This window comes from Misgurnus anguillicaudatus, chromosome 18, assembly GCF_027580225.2.
Source record: "Misgurnus anguillicaudatus chromosome 18, ASM2758022v2, whole genome shotgun sequence".
In the NCBI taxonomy this organism is placed as follows: Eukaryota; Metazoa; Chordata; class Actinopteri; order Cypriniformes; family Cobitidae; genus Misgurnus; species Misgurnus anguillicaudatus.
The window spans coordinates 5,850,661-5,870,921 of NC_073354.2; the positions used below are offsets into that span (position 1 = coordinate 5,850,661).

Consider the following 20,261-nt stretch of genomic DNA (forward strand, 5'->3'; position numbering starts at 1 on the left):
AATATTATTCAGTAGATGTTGGTATGAATTGTGTGACGAAAGCACAAGATATTTGTTATGGTCATATTTCGGTATAGTCAGCCATGATGGCATAAGTGTCATATTGCTTTTAAACATTTCAATGTGTGATTAAAAATATGCAAATAATTAAGAAAAAAAGAGCTTTTTAAACAGTGTCTGTTTTAATGCTGCTGTTTTTAGATCTGCTGTTGCTAGCTACAATCTTAGCCTTTGTTGGCAATTTAAAAACATTTTTTTTTGTATTAACAGTAACAGTTGGGACTATTTGAGCGAAATAAGAGGACGATTTAGCTTGTGTGTTACCCACGTCTGACGTGTGGTGTCTGAGGAAATTGTAAAGCCTGTGCTCTTTTGGTCTAATAACTTCTTGTCCAATGAAATTTGTGGAATTTAACTTACTACTGAACTACCTGTTTAGTGCCTTAACCAGGAAAAACTGTGCAGATTTTTTAAAATTATTTTTATGAATGTTAGCTCGGTGTTATAGTTGATATGCTTTAGCTATGATTTCAACTAAGGTAATACAGATCAAACATGAAACATGAACAAAATCACCACCGTTATCAATATTATCATGGTTTTGTGAAAAATTTCTAGAAATGTAAAAGTACTGGATGGAAACCAAATTTAAAATGGATTTTTACATTACTTGTTTGCATATACATCAAATCAATAACTTTAACACTTAATCGTGGTACATATGGGGTTTTGAGATAAATGTTTATCTAGTTCAGATAAAACACAAGTGAGTAAATCAGAATTTCTTATAAAAACAGGTCAAATCAGCAAGTCTGTATGCATATGTTGTGAGAAACAGGGGTACTTTAGGACCCAGGAGTAAAGCTGCACGACACCTGCGCTCACAGCAATCGCTGAAGAAACAAACATCAGATCACATCATTTAATGGAAAATGAATAGAAAAGATGGATCTGTCTAAAGAAAGTAGGGATGGGCACAAGTACTCGATTGCTCGAGTATTCGAACGTGGCATCGATCATGAAAACGATGATCATGTGGGTTTATTATTTTTTTGGTGATTATAGCGGCATTTGGATGTCTGGTTAGCATTACAAGCGCCTGTGGTATTAAAGAAGCGCGTGTTTGACGTTGTGTCGAGCTACGCAGACCGTTATATGACATCAGTAACGTTACCATGCATGATTCAAAAACAAACAGATAAAGTCCGCGCACCCGCTTCGCGTCAACCCGCCGAACCGCACAATGCTGTGAAGCCGAACACACTTCACATCACTACGTTACGTAGGACGAAAATACAGTCAGTCAGATACAAAATGTACATGGCCGTCACAAGTTCCCTCATATCATCTCATATTTAAACATCAAATGTCAAGAGATACCAGAGAGCCATACGAGCATTAGTCTCGCATGTTTTTCACTGCTTTTTCTGGACAAAGCCCGCCCACGAGCTGTTTGACCAACATGTCAAACAACCAATCACAGTTTGTTTCGTCTAGCGTCACGTTTCGGACTCCCCACAATAACAAGCCGGCTGGCAACAAGTCAGTTATTGAAATAACCAGCCGCAACCGATTAGCATCTAAATAAACAACATTACTCACCATTGATCAACCTTGTGCACTTCATTAACAGCCACACCAATGAGACGCTCCCGTTAAATGTCTGTTTGAAGCATATCTTCACTTTTTAACACATACATGCAATTCAGGAGAACCGAACTTTTTGACTCCACTAATTACCTCAAGCAAAACTCTTAGACGTCTTTTAGAGGGTCTATGCTGCGAACTTTGCATATTTTTGAGAATGTTTAGCCGATCATGATAACTGGTCATTATTATCCACGTGAACACGACTGATTCTCTTCCTCAATGGAACGTCAGAGCTTTGTTTTCCAGGGACCAAAACTAATCGCGACACTCGCGTCTCCTGGAAATCCGGTTTATTTCAACCAATCAAAGACGACTTTGACATTCTCACAGGGTTTCCAGAAAAGTGTACGAAAAACGCCCACAGACTGTTGGCTAAACGTCTGAGGCTGAGACTATACGAGCATTAACATTACATCTTGACTATGAACAGGTGAGAGGACGACACGACACAGCTAATCGCTAAAATGATAGCAAAAGACTTAAAGCTGGTTAATGTTATGAAGCTTGTGCTTTGGCTGGACGTGTTTAAAAGCGCGCTGTTAATGTGCGCAAACACAACGGGAGTTAAACTGTCTCTCCAGTACATAACTTAGTTTAAGTCTTGCATTTTGTGCAGATATATGCACGTTGTATAATACATTTATGTTGTATTATGTAGAGAGCGTCATATATAAAGCGCGTCAGTTTGTGTTTATTAACCCTGTAGTTTCACTTCATCACGCAGTTTTTCCTGTTATGCTGCGTTTATACCAACCACGTTTCAAGCATCAAAATCGCGTCTACCGCGCCTAGTTTGCCGCTTGAACAGTTTGAATGCATTCGCGCATCGAGAGCAAAGTAGACGCGCAGAAAAGGCAAGCACTTGATTCGCTTCTTGTGGGATGGGCAATTGCTATGCGGTTGTCTGTTTGCAAGATGACTGTCTCTATAGAAATAAAAGCTTGTGTCAAATAGCTCCGGGTGACTGCTTGCGGACAATATCAAGCGTTCCTTCATGTTGAATGAGTGACTCCGGGCGGGGCTGCCGGCACTGCAGCAAGCAGGCTCCTGATTGGTTAACGCGGTGCGAAATTTCCGCCAAAGCTCAAATTTTTCAACTCGGGCGTCAGCCGCAAATTCGCGTCAAACGCAAAATGCGTACCGCGGCAGGCGAAAATGCGTACCGCGCCAGGTGCTCAATTCGCGCCATTTGCCTGAACTAGATGTCCGAATGAGGCGGGATCGCGTCATCCGCGCCGCTCCAAATGCCTCATTTGCGCTGCGAGACCACAAGACGCGCATCAACGCGTCTCCACATTGACTTAACATTGAAATCACTCGCGCTTCACGCCTGTAAACGCAGCATTACAGGTTTCTGTTTAAAACATTTAATTAATTTATAATCTAGTATGTGTTCATTTTTCTGTCACAATTTAATCAAATATTTTCATTTTCACCATGATGTATACGCCCCGTCCCTTTGATTGCCCCGCTCCCAGTTAATTGAGTTCTCATTTTTCAGACCTATGGATTAATCAAAATGAAAAATTACATACATGCACATCCCTAAAAGAAAGACTACATTTTCCTAAATGTGAAAATTTTTTGGGATTTAAATTCAGTCAGTGAAGCACTGTCATCACAAACACATGGGAGCAGACATAAATGAATGAGTTTGTCTCACGTTATAGTTGCTGTATAGCTCAGTGGTAGAGCATTGTGTTAGCAGCACAAAAGGTTATGAGTTTGAACCCAGGGAACCATCCATGCTGATAAAAAATGTATACCTTGTAATGCAAGGGTAAAAGCGTCTGCCAAAATGCATAAATGCAAATGTAATATGCTTTCAACTACCACTAAAGTGGTTCCACTTATATTTAAACCACATCTCGCTGCGCAGGAGATGTGGAAAAATGTGCATATATCACGTATGGAGTTATATTGCTTGTCTGATGGAAATACTTCAATTTTGATCATGCCACAATGTTTTTACCCACCCCAGTGGACTGTCACACAGGTGACTGTTCCTCTACGATATCTTCCGTTATCTTAGACGCTCAAAATTAGCAGCATTGACTCATAGCTTCCAAACCGGGATAGCAACGGGGCTCTCCGTGCTATCGTGTAATAGGAAAACTGGAATGACCCACAGCCTGGAAGTCTGAAGGCTGACAGACCTTGGCGCAGAAGGAACGGATCTGTTATGCCTGTCAGCGTGGAGAGACACTGCTCCCAGTGTACCAGAGATGTTGACAGTCTAATGCGCTGCGTGTCTGTCAGTGGAGGTTGGCAGGCTCTATGGTTGGTCTGGGACGCCTATTCTGGGTACAGAGTTCACTACTAAATTTAGACTTGACTGCTTGACTGAGTTAAGTTCAGCACCACAGACCAGCTGGTAATCACTATACGATCCCTGATGGGAAAGGTGGGTTTGAAAAACATAATAATTGGTCAACTCTGTTCAAACTTTACGTAGATTCAAACTTTGGCCGCTATTTGATGTGTGTATATAGAGAAATAGATAGAACAAGTGTTTAGTTCTGTATATAATAGTTACAATTACATTTACATCTGTAGTTACCCCGAAAATAAAAATCTTGTCATTGTTTACTTGTGTTATTTTTAAGGAAAACACCACCGTTTTTTTATATTTTACTATGTTTTTACCTCAACTTAGATTAATTAATACATACCTATCTTTTTTCAATGCATGCATTTAATCTCTCTAAATTCATCTAAGCTGAGGTAAGAACATAGTAAAATATTGAAAAACGGTGGTGTTTTCCTTTAAACCTTTTTCTCAACTTTGTCACGTTGCTAGTCACCCCCCAACAGTTGTTTTTATAAATGCCCTATTTAAAGACTGTTACATGAGTAGATTTTTTGTGGCGGCACATTCTACAGGGGATGGATAAATAATGGGTAAATAATATGTGGTCAGGTTGTTTATTTTCGAAAGCCATGCGCAATTACGAAAAATGTCTTGCACTCCGCCATGTGCGCTCCACGATGACGTCACGTTTGCTGTGCACATCAAAGGCAGATGCATAACCAAAAATAACCAATTATAGCTTCCCGTACATATTTCTTTTTCAAATCCAAACAATCAAATCCAGATGGTTAAAATCAAGTTATCGTACACCAAATACGATTCGTCACATTAAAAAAATTAAATAGGTTATAAATGTTGCTTTGCCCTCATAGTAGCTGACATGAAAGAGAAAACTACCTATGTTGAAAATGCATATCTGTTAATATTTGAGATTTCCATATGCAACGTTTTACAAGTTTCTATCAGGTTGCGTAGCTACAATTCTCCGTGAACACACCGAGCATGTTTCAGACCTCAGAAACATCGTCTGCAATCTCAGCCCTCAGCCACTTTCGTTTTATTACCTCCAGATCCCATTGCACCGCTCTACGGTCAGCAGTCCTGTGCAGTTTACTCCCATGATTGCCCCTGGGTACGGACGTGACCTTTCAGAACTAAAGATCAGAATTAGCAATCTCCTCCTGGCGCGGTGGAATGTAGGAGAGGCGCTAATCGAGGAAGACATCACCGAATGCGGCCAGCACGTAATGAGATCATTACAGGAGAGAGGTTTTGGGTAATCTCTAACCTGAGGGACGCGCCGCGCGTCTATACAGCTGTTAGTCGCTGCCGTGCCGAACCGCGAGGAGCTCTGTAATGACTTTTATCTACCAGGGGGCCAGAGGACAGTGTTTTTCAGCAACTCTACCTGAAATTGGATGTTTCATCTGGCCTGATACCAGGGGAACCCTGCTGTGTTATTTATATTGATCTTTTGACTGCTTTTTGTTTTAGTCGTACAAGTTATTTAAGGAGGGAAAGCGTATAAAACTTTTCATGTCAAGAAATTGACATCATGTCGAATAAATCTGTTCTGGAGAGTATTTACTATTGTTCCCCACTTAAAATTGACGGGTTTAAAAGCCCGTTCACACTAGAGACGATAACTGTTAAGTAAAAAAATCGTTCTCACAGAGGAACCATTTTGTTGCCATCACTTTCAAAGCCCCGCCGAACCGTGGTTATAGAAACGAACATCATGTCCCACGTTAATTGAGCCAGGAAAATTGTACCGACTTTTGTGAATTGGGTACAAGCATAATTTGCTAAAGAAATGATATGCACTTAAAAATAAAACGATAGCATTTTTAGTATGCAAAATGCCTTTATATCTATAGATATAGATATCATAGATGGGTTGCAAAGATGTATAGTATGGATGTTTTACCTTACTTTCCGGACTAGCCGCATCATTCAAAAATGCGTCAATAAGACGAAATAGGGCTGGGCGAATCGATTTGACCTACCAACTCGATTTTAAAATCAAATAGATTTTTTTCCCAGCCCTAAGACGAAATAAAATATATATATCACATTGGACTATACGTCACGTTTATTTAGAAAATTATTTCAAAAATCCAAGCCGAAGAACAGACATTTAATCTGGAAAGGTGAGTTATTCAACTAAACAATAGCAGACAGAACAGCAGGCTGAATAGATGTCTGTACGTTAAAGTAATATTATCAGTTATTTAAACGATAAACCATAGCATACAGAACTTACCTGGAAGGTTAAATAGTCTAAATTAACCGAACAAGCCAACTAGCGTGAAGTTTGCAGACTCGTCATTCCACATCATTGAATTACATTAAATTACATAAATACAGAAGCAGCATATGGCGGACTCTTGCGGCTATAGACGGTAATGATGTCTCTTGCCTCATAAATGTCAAAATTAATTCAAACTGACTTACAAGGCGCACCTGACTATAAGACGCAGCACCAGCCAAGTTATGAAAAAACCTGCGGCTTATAGACCAAAAAATACGGTAATGGGCAGGCGCGTGATGGGAGCCGCAGACCCTGACAGCTCCCAGCTGATCCAAAAAAAATTTAATCATTGACCGTCAATTAAAATCCATTCAAATTTAAACGGTTCATGCATTTAAACGCCAGTATGCAAGCTAAGAACAAACAAAATGTTATAATCTGGTATGTTTAGTTATTGTTATAGTTATCTTTACAGTTATTGCTCGTAATTATTTGCTACACGGCTAAAATAATATGGACTCCCATTTCCAATAAAGGGGTAATTTTTCTTCTTTAATGTGTTTGGATACACTATATGCCCAGTTGCAACACCATTTATGTCATTTGATGAATTATTTCTGCGTTGTTGCCAGAAAACCTAATAAGATGTTTCTCTAAAATGTTTACTGTCTGTTTCCATAACCATCAATAGGCCCACCTTAATTGAGCCAGGAAAATAGTACTGACTTTGGTGAATTGGGTACAAGCTTAATTTGCAAAAGAAATGAGGCGCAAATGCACTTAAAATAAACGATTTTTAGTATGCGTAGTGCATATGTGTGTATAGATATAGATATCATAGATGTGTTGCAAAGATGGATGTTTTTTAATGGGCAGCTGCGTGATGGGAGCCGCAGGTCCTGACAGGTGTCTAGTATAAGAACACTGTGTCCCATCCCGGGACAGTCAGCAGAAACTGATGGACACCCTGAGGCATATCTGACCACATGCCACTCAACTGTCCTGTATGACAAACACCGTACAATGCAAAAGCAATCCAGGATTGACTTTGCTGTTTGTGCTTGGACACAATTTCCTTTTTGGATTTGGAAGCAGTTCTGTGCTGTCATGCTTTTGTATTTTTGAGAAGTGTTGGAAAGACTGAAAAGTCAAGTGAGGCAATTATCCTTTAACATGACCTACAGAGCATTCGAAAATCCTTGAAAAATGGTCTAAATATTTATGTGTAATGGTTCGGCTGCATCCAACCATTCTTGGCATTTTTGTCTAAAATAAGTCGAGTGCATCTCAAATTAAGTTTGGGGTCAGGCTTTTTGGAAAATGTTTAGCTATTTTTTACTGAAAACAAGAGAAAGACTAATTAATGATGTTTCGCAGCGTTGTTTTGGGTTCTGTCCTTGCTTGACTCGCGTTTCCTCATTAAAAAAGCTTTAAAAAGCGCTCAGAGATCACAGCTCTACATTCAGTTCCCATCTGAGCACTGTGCGTGCGTGTGTGTGTGTGTGTGTACGCTCGCTGACACACTTCTGCATACATTACAGAGAAAAACACATCATCATGGGTCGTGGATTTGTTTTCTATTCGGTATGAATGACAAATGAGAATTCCAGCGGATGAAGGGTGTGCCAATGACAGATGTTCTCTTATGTAAGACAGGTTGTCGTGAATCGAAGCGGAGGGGAACAGTTGTAGATTACTAAAGTGATAACACATCATCAACGGAGACACTCTGGGACATTCACACATCAGCACAATACATTTGTCAGTTTTGTTTGGGAGGCGTTACGCTGTTTATTTTTAAGTGACAATCCTGTACTACAACCGAAGTGTAGTAAAATGTTCGGATGGAGGAGAAAGGAAAAACTTAATTTGATTGAATGTGAATTTTTTGGCTGCTTTGTATCTAAGAGGATGAAAGCAGTGGCTAATATAGCCTAGTTCTGAATAAATTAAATCCTTAAAGGTGCCAAAGAATGCATTGATTCAATCTGTTAAAGGGACTGTAAGTAGGATTTTAAGTGTTTTATTATTCAAATTCAATGTCTTTATTCATAAATTTGTCCTCTTTGGTGACAAATGACCTCTGCCAGTGATCTGACTTTTTTTGTTTGCTTAGAATTTCTTCTCTTTACTTACATTGAACGGGTAAGTCCAAAGAGGCTTCCGTATCGTTCCGCCGTATTGATAAACTATAATAGCAGAGAAGGACAAAAAGCACTAGCCTACCAATGTGTTTCCACAACGCGTTTTCATTCAGAACATGTGAACCAGCTGAAACTGACAAGGAGATCAGCGATTACATTATGGCTACCGTAGTTGCAACACGCATTTGGAAAGGGGAGGCGCTAGAGAGCACTGTTCGTTTGAATGCAAAATACAATTTCACCACTAGATGGGGTAAATCCTACTTATTGCCCCTTTAAATTGTTCTGTGATATCTACATAGAAGGTATGTAACTTTATTAAGTGCATAATTTATCTAGAAACAATTTTAAATGTTAATTCACAACCATAGGATTTCTCTCCATAACGGCTGTTATTACCTTATTTGGAAGGATCATGAATAATAATGTTGAGCTTTGTTCTGATTGGCTGTTTCAGTAGCTGGCCGCTCTTAAAGCAAACAGACCTTATGTTTGAGCCTGTATCAGACGAAGATACAGATTTGAAAGGAATAAAGAATTATTTGGAGATTGTTAATGGACGTTTCTAAGTGGTTAGTTTTATTTGCATTAACTAGCATATAGCGCTAACTCAGCTAACAACATTGTACTTAATTTAATGTCTAAATAAATGTTGGGGGTGTTCATCTTGACTGTAATGTCACAGTCTGTGCTATGTTGAGATTGGTCTGTTTTCCAGCAGTCTTTTGCATGAGAAGGAGGAAACAATCTATGCCTAGATAAATACAGTTTTACAATATATGGCATCTTTAAAATCCCATACAAAAGACTAGATACCATCTTCATCTATCACTGTATTTATTTTTGGGGCTTGGAGTTGGCTATATACTTTTCAACCGTTCTCGATTTATACAATGTATGTGCTCATAACTTCATTAAACATATATAAAAACAAATATTTCTCTATGTGTATTACTTTACCAAGACACTTAAATATATAACAAATGCTCTGCAGAGACTTTTTCTGAATGAAAATTGCAAATTAATCTTTCAATTGGAGTTTTGGATTTGTTAGAAACAGGCATATTGAACTGATACACAATCATTTGTTTGTAATCTATTAATGGCTAAATCGGACTGAAAAGCCTTTATATGTCAGAATGAGGTCGATCAGACTAAAATTTCAATGGGATCGGTGATCCGATCATCCGGAATTAAGCATGTAAACCTGTAAATCATCAGATCCAAAAATTCTTTGTGCACATGCGCATTGTAACTGTGTCGTTGTCTTTCTGTATAACATGATGCTTGTCGCAAAAACATGCAATAGCCAAGCATTGGCAACACGCATTATTGCAGTGTTTTATGTGTGTACTTTCATAACATTTACAAAGGAGTATAATGTTGTTGTGCCATTTGAAAATTGTGTTTTTATTGCCCATATCTGAAAACTTTTAAAGAACAACTTTGTCCGACTCAGCTTTGACTTTGTACGTTCATCCAGATATAAAGCGTGAACTTAATGAGAGACTCTGTGTGCAGCATTGCCAAGTCCACAGCTTTTCAGCAGAGTTCAGAATTGGGCTACTTTTAAACAGTTTCTGTGGGTTGTTTTTCTGCGGGTTAAAGATGAAAAGATTTTGTTCATTAGTTGTTGGTATTTGAGTTTTAAATGGTCATTGAGATGCTTTGGGCTAGTTTGAATGGCCATTGGGCTGGTTTTGCTACGTGCACTTGGCAACCCTTAGTGTGCATGGGCGTTGACGTCTGGTTTAAATTATATAGAAGGTACATGTAGATAATATAGATAATATAAACGATGCTTTGTAAATATTGAAAATGTTCATCATTATCCTATTTTGATTTAATATAACCATGCCAGTTTCTATGGTTCATAAGCATATGTGTTTGCCAGTTTACATGGCAATGTAATCTAATGGCTGTTTCCAACCACTTTTAAGGTGAAATAAAGCCTCTTTTCATGTACTTCACAAATGCCTAGTATGTCTATTGTAATGGTTGCGGGGTGGGTTGTAAAAATAGATACAGTGGTGTGGGCCGGTCTGAGGCGGGCCAAATAGTTCATAAAAGCGGGACCCGCGGGTTGGAAAAAACCCCGACCGACGCGTCACTAGTGGCTACCATATGCGTTTTGAAATTGAGGGGTAAGCTGCTGGTTGCAATTTGCAATCTCACCACTAGATGCCACTAAAATTCACACACATCACCTTTAAAGAGCCAGTAAGATGCCAATTTTAAGCGTCCTATCACTATTTGTAAGTCCCGGATAAAAGGTTTAAATGCATGCAAGGTCAAAAAACACTGTAATTTTCTCAAAATATTAATTTAAAATTACCCCATTTCTCAGAGATCCCCAAACAATTTGTGTGAAGCCATTCAACGACTCAGTCTGCATAAACCCCAGATCAGTGGCACAGACCAAAAATAGTGCAACATGTATTGACCTCGTGCTAACATGATTTACTGAGAAGACATTATCGACATCAATACACATCATTCATCATTAATCCAAGCAATAAAAACGACGATAGAAACTAACATTTTACACTCATTTAAGCGTTTATGTAAGCTAACCGGGTCATAGCAAAACCGTAAGTGAGCATGCGTTAGCCGCTTGCTAACGTGACTCTCTGACAGTATTCAGAGTTTAAACAACGACATCATTCATCATTAATCCAAGCAATAAAAACAACGACAGAAACTAACATTTTACACTCATTTAAGGGAGTAGGTAGCTATAATCATACTTACAGGTTGTTGTAAGGAGACGCATGTTGTTCAAAATAAAGTGGGTACTGAACCATCTTTCATTGCCAAACGTCTAGTAAATCGCTCCGCGAAAAAGTAATTTTAACCACAGATTCTTCATAGACAAACGTTTAGTATATCCTCCTTGAAAAAGTAATTTTAATCACAGATTCTTCATATATCTTCATCCTTTGGTAGTGAAAACAACACAAACTGAAAACATGGCATGATATGATGTTTACACACTAACTAGCTGTGGGCAGGTCATAGTTTTCGTTTCTCCCGCGGGCAAGGCTGTAGGCGGAGATTATTATGCAAAGTGTTGGTATTACGTGGATGAAAACAGGCAGGACATTCAATCCATATGATGACTCGTTTTAGCGATTCAGTGTTGACTTCCTACTTTAGAAGCCAATAACTTTATTAATCGTGCACTTTTTGGTTCAACTACTTTGCACATTGTTTACATTGATGGACAGCTACATGACACAATACAATACAGGTCATTTTTCAAATATGTCTTAAATGTTTTCCAATTTATTACAGAGCCTCAAGGAGAAGAGGATTGATTTAGGTTCACACAGTCATTCATTGGGCTGCAATCTGAGAGTCAATTTGAGAGTCACTCTTTTATTAGTAAATGCAGTCAAATCTGAAACAGACTGTTGTAAGGTAGACTGTTAATGTCCTGGGGAAGATCACCATTTAACATACTTTATGGATTAATTATAATAACAGTCCTCTCTGCCTTGACATGCCGTGTAAAGCTTTCACCGAGTGAATGTTTGGGCGTATGTGTCTTACGTGTTTGTCCTCGTCGTCTCTCTCAGCAGATGCCGTCGCAGTACGGGCCGCAGGGAATGGCTGGATACTGCCAGCAGGGGCAGCCGCCGTACTTCAGCCCTCCACAGCAGCAGACTGCAACCCCATCTCAACCTCCATACATGCAGCAGCGGGGTCCGGCACAACAGGTGGGCATAACTGTTACCTGTCCTGGAGGACATCACATTTGTGTATTTTAAAAGTTTCTGATAGTAGGCGTGCACAATATTAGGGGTAACTAAGATTGCAATGGTTTTTTTTGCGATGTGAAAAATACTGGATGACTTTACCAGATGACTCAGTTTAGGAGGAAATAACTTCTGCCTCGGATTTTTTGTATAGCTCACTGATTTCTCACATGATTTCCTTCTGCCGTCTGAAACCTTTTTATATAGTGTACCTAGGGGTCCAAAATAGTGTTTCTTTTGAGAAAATAAAAGTTCTGTATGTTCTGCGACGTGACTATTGCAGATGTAGGCGTTGCAATGTTGATACTGAAACAATTTATGTGCAGCCCTAGCTAGAAAAAAACTTAACAACCACTGAGATATCAGCTATTGAATTATGAGTTTCACATACCAGACTGTTAAGCATTTTTGATAGTGTTGTGTGAAATATCTGAGTCACATCTTACTCCAAAATCAAAGGAAAAGGCTATTGGTTAGATCAGTGGTTCCCAACCAGAGGGCCGGGGCCCACAGGGGGGCCTCAGCAGATTTCCAAGGGGGCCTCAAGATGACTTATAATTATAAAAATTGGACAAAACAAGCTTTAAAATAAGCAAAAATCAAGATGTTTCTTATTTGTTTTGGCCATTTTAGTAGCGAATATATACATGTGTCTATTCATTCCAAGTTCTATTTAATTTTATGTGGAAAAAATTGAGTGATTGGGAGGCCTTCAAATATTGTTGTGGGCAACTATGTGGCCTTGAAGTGAAAAAGGTTGATGATGGGTTAGATAAACAAATTGTCTTGCCCATAACACATGCTAGTGGTTAAGCAGATGGGTGATTATGTTATTGCAGGTACATTTGGTGTCTGATGTCATTTTTTTTTGTGTTTTTAAAATGGATATATTTTTAATTATTTTAATGATTTGGTGCTCACTGGCAATTATCACCTGATGTAACAGGCCATAACAATGTAATTTGTTCTGTAAAGTTGTCTTTATATAGCTGAAAATCATGATTTCCTATTGTCTGAATTAGTCAGTGTCAACTCTGTTGCTGTCAAGCTCTGTTACAAAGGTAAACTAACAGTGTTGACCAAGGGCATAATGCACCATATTTTTAAGGGGGGACAGTGTGTACACATACCCTTCATGTAATCATAATTATTAATGTGAATTAAACATCAAAACCTTTAATACGCCATACTCTCATGGCCTACATGGACAAAAAGAGAATCATTTATGAATTCCTTTATTGCTATTTTACACTTTAGCGATAAACTCGCTTAACAGTCACATAACGTCAGATGCTTTTTCTTGATGAGCAAAATGACCTTAGAAAATAAGTCAATTAATATACAAAAAATATACAATTTAAATGAATTTTTGCTTAAAACAAGCAAAAATATCTGCCAGAGATAGAGCGCACAGTGATTTCGCGCACCCTCTATAAGTAAATCTAGATATAAAATAATGGACTTTAAACTGTAATTTCTGTACACATATAATCCGCAACCGTGCACAACCAAGCGTCTGCGTCTGGATTTGTATAATTCATTGCGTTCAGAATGAAGCATGCACGTGATTAAAACTGTGAAAATCGAAGGAAGTAAAAGAACTGATCATATTTTCCCAATAAAACAAAGTAACCGATGAAAAGATGTAGAAATAGATTTTAAGGTTGTATGCAAAATCCACTTAGCTCAAAAATCTGAGGGGACACGTGCCACCTCAGTTACAATGGACATGACACCTCTGGTTTTGACAGTCATGTAACAGAACTGACAGTCATAAACAAAGAATCTCTCTCTCTCTTGATTGTTTTGTGGTATTTTATGCCTAGAATTAGTCAAGGAGGTTGATTCTTATAACTTTCTTTGAAAGTTTGATCAAATGTGTATAATGACACGTGCAACAAATGCATATAGGGTGCCAGACATATAGATTTGCAACCTCTGTCGTCAGTATTAAACATGTTACCCTTGGACCCCCCACACACAAACAGAGCCCCCAAATAACAAATCCCAATTTAACCCCTGTAGTGTGAACAGTCTTTTGTCTGTAATTTACAAATTTGCATTGTTTTGATTGCATAAAACTGTTATTAGCCCCCCTCTTTCTCTCTCTCTCTCTCTCTCTTACCACACACACACAGTTGAGTATCTCGAAAGAATTGAATCACCCAGATCTTTTGTCTCATCCTTTTTGTATTTCACCTTGCTTGTCCGTAACAAAAACAGCTTGGAGATGGCAGTACTAAGAAACTTGCCTTGAGTGAATCTCTCAGGGGTGTGCGTTTAATATCAGTGTGGACATCACTCCTGTGACTCTCATATTGCTATCAGACTCTCTGGACCTTAAAGGCATTATTTTCAGTTTCTCTTATATATATATATATATGATACCGAAGCTGATTGAGAAAAACACTTTCATTTTCTTTCTCTTTGATTTGGTTTCCAATGTCTCTGACAGGACAAGAACACAGCATTGTTACAGTGTAACACCTCATTAAAAATCTAGATTGTAGAAAACATTTCATTTCCTAACTATTTGCTAGCTTGTGGGACAAGTGGTAAACTGCATGTTTTTTGTTGTGTCGAGGGCTGTGGGCCGTGCTAGAGACGTGCATCTGAAGGATGCAGAGGAAAATGCAAAGCTTGTGAAGGTTTTTATATAAGAGCAAAAGTTGCTGCAGTGTAAGCTGAGACCTGATGGACAAAGAGAAATAGAAATTTTGTTTGCCGGTTTTAGATTTGGAAATGAAATTCATTGTACTCCCATCTGATTTCACATTTATGTTCCTTTCTGTCAAGCACTGTCAACGTTTTCTACAGCGTTAGACTGCTCAGCCCAAAAAACATGTACGAATGCAAATTTTCACATGAAAGAGTACCACCTAATGTTTTGAACATACATTGATTTGGGACATGCTAACTTAATCTTGCATACCACTTAGGATAGCTAGTATTTGGACGCAGCCCTTGTGTGATGGACTGCCTGAGGCCCAGGCATTCTCAGCCTCCCAAGAGACAACAGCACATAGTGTCTGGATAAAATCAACCTCTGAATCAAAGTCATGGCTTTTATTAGAGCTTCATAAAAGTGTTTCTAACTGACCCTCAGTTTTATTTTTTTATTTTTTTTCCTGACATCATGAATTATCTCAATGTGCTGGTCATGAAACACACAGCTCGCTGAAGTCTGTCTTTGCATCTGCCGGCCACACCATTTCTGAGAAGCCAGGACACTCTCAAGTTAAGATGATTCAAAACAGCATTCGTATTTAGTTGTTGGGCTATATTTATTTTTAAAGGGCCCAGTTTTACAAGATGTAATATAAGTTTAAATATCATTTTTTTTAAAAAAGAAAAATATGTTCGAAACAAATGCATCGTTAACTTTTTATGCCGATGCACTGAGCAAATTTATATCCAGCACATTTATGTTGTAAAAGTGAATTTTGCATAATATGTGCTCTTTTATGTCCAGTGCAAATACTAGTTGATATATTGGTATTGCCAATATACACTCACCTAAAGAATTATTAGGAACACCTGTTCAATTTCTCATTAATGCAAATTAATCCAAACGGAATGTCAGAATGGGAAAGAAAGGTGATTTAAGCAATTTTGAGCGTGGCATGGTTGTTAGTGCCAGACGGGCCGGTCTTAGTATTTCACAATCTGCTCAGTTACTGGAATTTTCACACACATCCATTTCTAGGGTTTAAAAAGAATGATGTGAAAAGGGAAAAACATCCAGTATGCGGCAGTCCTGTGAGAGAAAATGCCTTGTTGATGCTAAAGGTCAGAGGAGAATGAGCCGACTGATTCAAACTGACAGAAGAGCAACTTTGACTGAAATAACCACTCGTTACAACCGAGGTATGCAGCAAAGCATTTGTGAAGCCACAACACGCACAACCTTGAGGCAAATGGGCTACAACAGCAGAAGACCCTACCGGGTACCCCTCATCTCCACTACAAATAGAAAAAAGAGGCTACAATTTGCACAAGCTCACCAAAATGTTGCCTGGTCTGATGAGTATCGATTTCTGTTGAGACATTCAGATGGTAGAGTCAGAATTTGGCGTAAACAGAATGAGAACATGATCCATCATGCATTGTTACGGTGTGGGGGATGTTTTCTTGGCACACTTTAGGCCCCTTAGTGCCATTTGGGCATCGTTTAAATGCCACTGCCTACCTGAGCATTGTTTCTGACCATGTCCATCCCTTTATGACCACCATGTACTCATCCTCTGATGGCTACTTCCAGCAGGATAATGCACCATGTCACAAAGTTCGAATAATTTTAAATTGGTTTCTTGAACATGACAATGAGTTCACTGTACTAAAATGTACTCAACCCAATAGAGCATCTTTGGGATGTGGTGGAACGGGAGCTTCGTGCCCTGGATGTGCATCCCACAAATCTCCATCTATCCTATAAATATGGACTAACATTTCTAAAGAATGCTTTCAGCACCTTGTTGAATCAATGCCACGTAGAATTAAAGCAGTTCTGAAGGCGAAAGGGGGTCATGCACAGTATTAGTATGGTGTTCCTAATAATCCTTTATGTGAGTGTATTAGTCTATCACAGCTCGCTATGCGTTTAACTTCTATAACATGGCTTATTTGGCAGGGTTTATTGTTGGGTGGGACTTGGTAGAATCTTTCTGGATTTGATTGGACTGCTAATGGGCGGCTTTGATATTATTGGTAACTTTTATGTTTCCTACCGCACATGCTCTTGATTACGATCAGGAGAAAAGTCATTACAGAGGCAAAGATAGAAATTACATATTAATGAAAGATTATGCAAATGAACCTTTCTTTCTTTACAATGACACTGACTGAGGATCAGACCAAGGACATTTAATGCGAAAGTAAATAAGATCACTTTTATTTTCATTTTGTTTTAAGAAAGAGAGAGATTACATCCCTCACATGGGAACTAAACATCATACAGTAGCTGTGCAATAGCCTGTAAAACACACAGAGGGGAGGTTTCTACTTTGATCTTTGCTTAAAGAACGGCCAGTTTATCGCTGTGCTGAAACTCCCGTCACAAGAGATGTAAAAAGATATTTTAGGATCTTTAATATCCTGAAAGTATTTTATCTTTTCATGTTGAGTCTCTGATGCGTTTGTCTGCTAACAGCTCAGAAGTGCTAGACACACCCTGAGTCTCATGCGACACAGGTTCTCTTCACAGTCAGGCAGGGATACAAAACCATTATAATACGAAGGAAAGCTGTGACTTAAATCAAGACGTATGGACCTCGAACATCTTTCCTAAGGGAATCTGAGCTGCTTTATTGATGTTTTATTCATGTTTTTATTTTTACAGCCTTAACAGCATCAGCATAAAAGTATAAAACGGCAAAAAGAGAAATTAGAATAAAAGCCTCCGTCACACAGCTACATTAAGACAACGTAATAACATATTTATTACACCTCAGCTGGTAAGATTTGGCCTGATGAGTGCGAGCTGCGGCACGCATCACAGGATAGCGGGAGTTACGTGACGACAGTAAAATAGCGCAATGATTGACAGGGCGATGACAGAGGCAAAAGCGCAAGAGAATGTTTGTTAATAAAAGTTTAAAGTGCACCTTATTTATTGCTAAAACAATGTTATTTTGTGTATTCGGTATAAAACATATGAGTTTGACTGGTTTATGGTTAAAAAACACATTATTTTCCACATACCATTAATTTTTGTGGCTCCATATTTTACTCTCTTTCTGAAACGCACGGATTTGTAAAGCTCTGTGTCCCTGATTGGCCAGGTAATCTGTACGTTGTGATTGGTCTGAATACTTCTGACGTCAGCCGGAAATGTGACGCTCCTTACCATGTTTGAAAGATTCGGTTGCTAACAGTAGTTAACTTACAGGCTGTAAGTCCAAGCGGGAGGAATTATGATAATGTCGGTCTTGTCTACATCACCAATCCCAGAAAGTAAACTGTTACAATCTGTGAATCCAAGAAAAGAGATTTATTTTGGAGACTTGTGTGATTGTTTAATTTGGGGTTTGTACCTTTTGCATATCTTTAACATGTACTAATACACACCTACACACCAAAGGAAATGAAAAATCGTGAATCGGATAATTGGTGCTGTTTAATTTCTTCCTTTAAAGGTAGGGTAACAGATTTGATCCTGAAACATTTTTTGTTATGCTGGTTAAAAGTCTCCTTACATCCTGATAGCAATCACTGTGTTAAGTTGTTTAAATGTATTTGTAGAAATTTATGTTATCTGTGAAATGCGTAGGACCAAAAAATGTTCAACAAATCATAGATTTCGGTCCGAACGGACGTTTCCATTTTTGTCCCTCATACGTAAGCGTAATTTGAATGCCAACCGCGCAGCGAGTCCACGCAGACACCATACGTCATCGGCTCGTTCACGTGCGCTCACCTCCTGCCTGTAAACAGTGAGAACAGCAAACTTTTCTGCTAAATTGACAACCTACACAGGAGGCACAAAACTAAAGGCATCTTAACAACAACAGCAAAAACTGCCTGGATCAGCAAGAGCAAAAACCGAAATTAACATCGGTAACTTTACTGCTTTACCACGAGATGAAACAGCTGCAGGAGCTGCAAAGAGTCTGAAAGAGTCGTTGCACTGTTTATTTTGGTAAGGTAGGTACGCGATATGTTTGTATTGAGATGGAATCAGATATTCTACTTTGATGAAACATTGTGTTGCTTATGAAATTTGTGTTCGTTTACGGATTAGCGTAACGATATAGTTATTACGTCTACACAACCGAACGTGTGCTTAAACTACTTCTGATGTAAACCAGTTGTCTGGTTATTTTGGAAGTGTTATTTGACTTTGTACTGCAAAGTTTTCTCACTGCTGAATGAGAGTGAGACATGAGATGTGACCGTCTGATCTGTGCGTGTTCATGTGTTTTGAAAGAGGCGTGACTTTGGATGGCGATTTGACTTGGGGGTGGGATCGGGATTTTATTGCTAGGCGGCTACCGTTAGCATTTTTCAAAATGTGTTACCCTACCTTTAAAGGCACACCATGGAACTTTTTGGCCACTAGGGGGTGCTAGACATGTATTTTTCACGTCTAGCTCCCCTAGAGGCCACAAGCGCCGCAGCACTGTCGCGACTTTGTGACTTTAGGTCACAAAGTGTGCCTTCCAGCATATCATGTGTCATATAATATAATTTCATGGGTTTTATTATTTTCAAACGCCAAAAGATCGCGTAGCTCACGTTCACAAGCCAGTTGTAACGGTGGTCGCTTGGTTAAAGTTTATATAAAAAACTGCCTTAAAGGGGAATCAAACCCGGCTCGCCCGTGTCTTAGGTCCACGACGCCGCCAAGGCGCCTAAATGTCGCATGATATAAGTCTCTCTCTAAACTCTCCAAGTAGCCTCCAGTAAAATTCACGTAAAAAAATAGTGTTCGGGCGCCAGACAGGACTTATATATGCAAGCAATATAACATGACTTACTAGTACAAAAGCATGAGGGCCATATCGGTCAGCATCGATCAGAAACCCCTCTTCCTCTTTTAGTTCACGCCAGCGAGCGAACGCTGGCCCAATATAATTGATTCTCATCCTTGTTTTTATTCTCTCACTCTCCCCTTTTCTCTTTCTGGTCTCCTCCGACAAAACCTTGTTTTTTTTTTCTTAGTTGCTGCTTTGGCCATGACAAAAACATCAGGAAAATAAATAGTTGCGCTATCACGTCCGAATTTGAGGAAGTGGAGGAAGTGACGTATGCCGTAAAGCAGATTTTTATAGTTTTTTGTTTTGTGCTCGGGTTACTACCCGAAACCCCAAGTTTAAAAGTACGAGTAAAAGCGATACAGACCCGTCACGCTATGGTGGACATGTCATTCAACCTATTTTAAGTCGATGTACCATCACAAGGGTCTTGAAAATATATTCTGAAGGTTGAAAACTATAAAGTGTCATTTTAATATAAGTGAGTTTGTTTCATTACTGTTGTGTTTTCATAAAAATAGTAATGAACCACAAATTGCAACCAACGGCATTTCTGTAAAGAGATTCTTTTTAAGACACAATGCACCTTTAATACTTATCAAAGTTGATAGTAAAATTAATGGGAAAACTTTCTCACCAGCTCATCCCATAAGATCAGAACTCAGGATGTTTATT

General features: G+C 38.8%; 1 protein-coding gene across 7 annotated transcripts in view; it reads left to right on the forward strand.

Annotated features, from left to right (window-relative positions):
• arid1b (AT-rich interactive domain 1B) overlaps positions 1–20,261 on the forward strand; it is a 103,548-nt gene that overhangs the window by 6,401 nt on the left and 76,886 nt on the right. For 5 of the 7 annotated variants that reach the window (XM_073855666.1, XM_073855668.1, XM_073855669.1 and 2 more), the window contains exon 3: positions 11,935–12,075. In XM_073855666.1, coding sequence (XP_073711767.1) covers positions 11,935–12,075 — 141 coding nt within the window. The remainder of the gene's footprint in view (positions 1–11,934; positions 12,076–20,261) is intronic. The other 2 variants (XM_073855667.1, XM_073855672.1) reach the window with 1 other exon arrangement.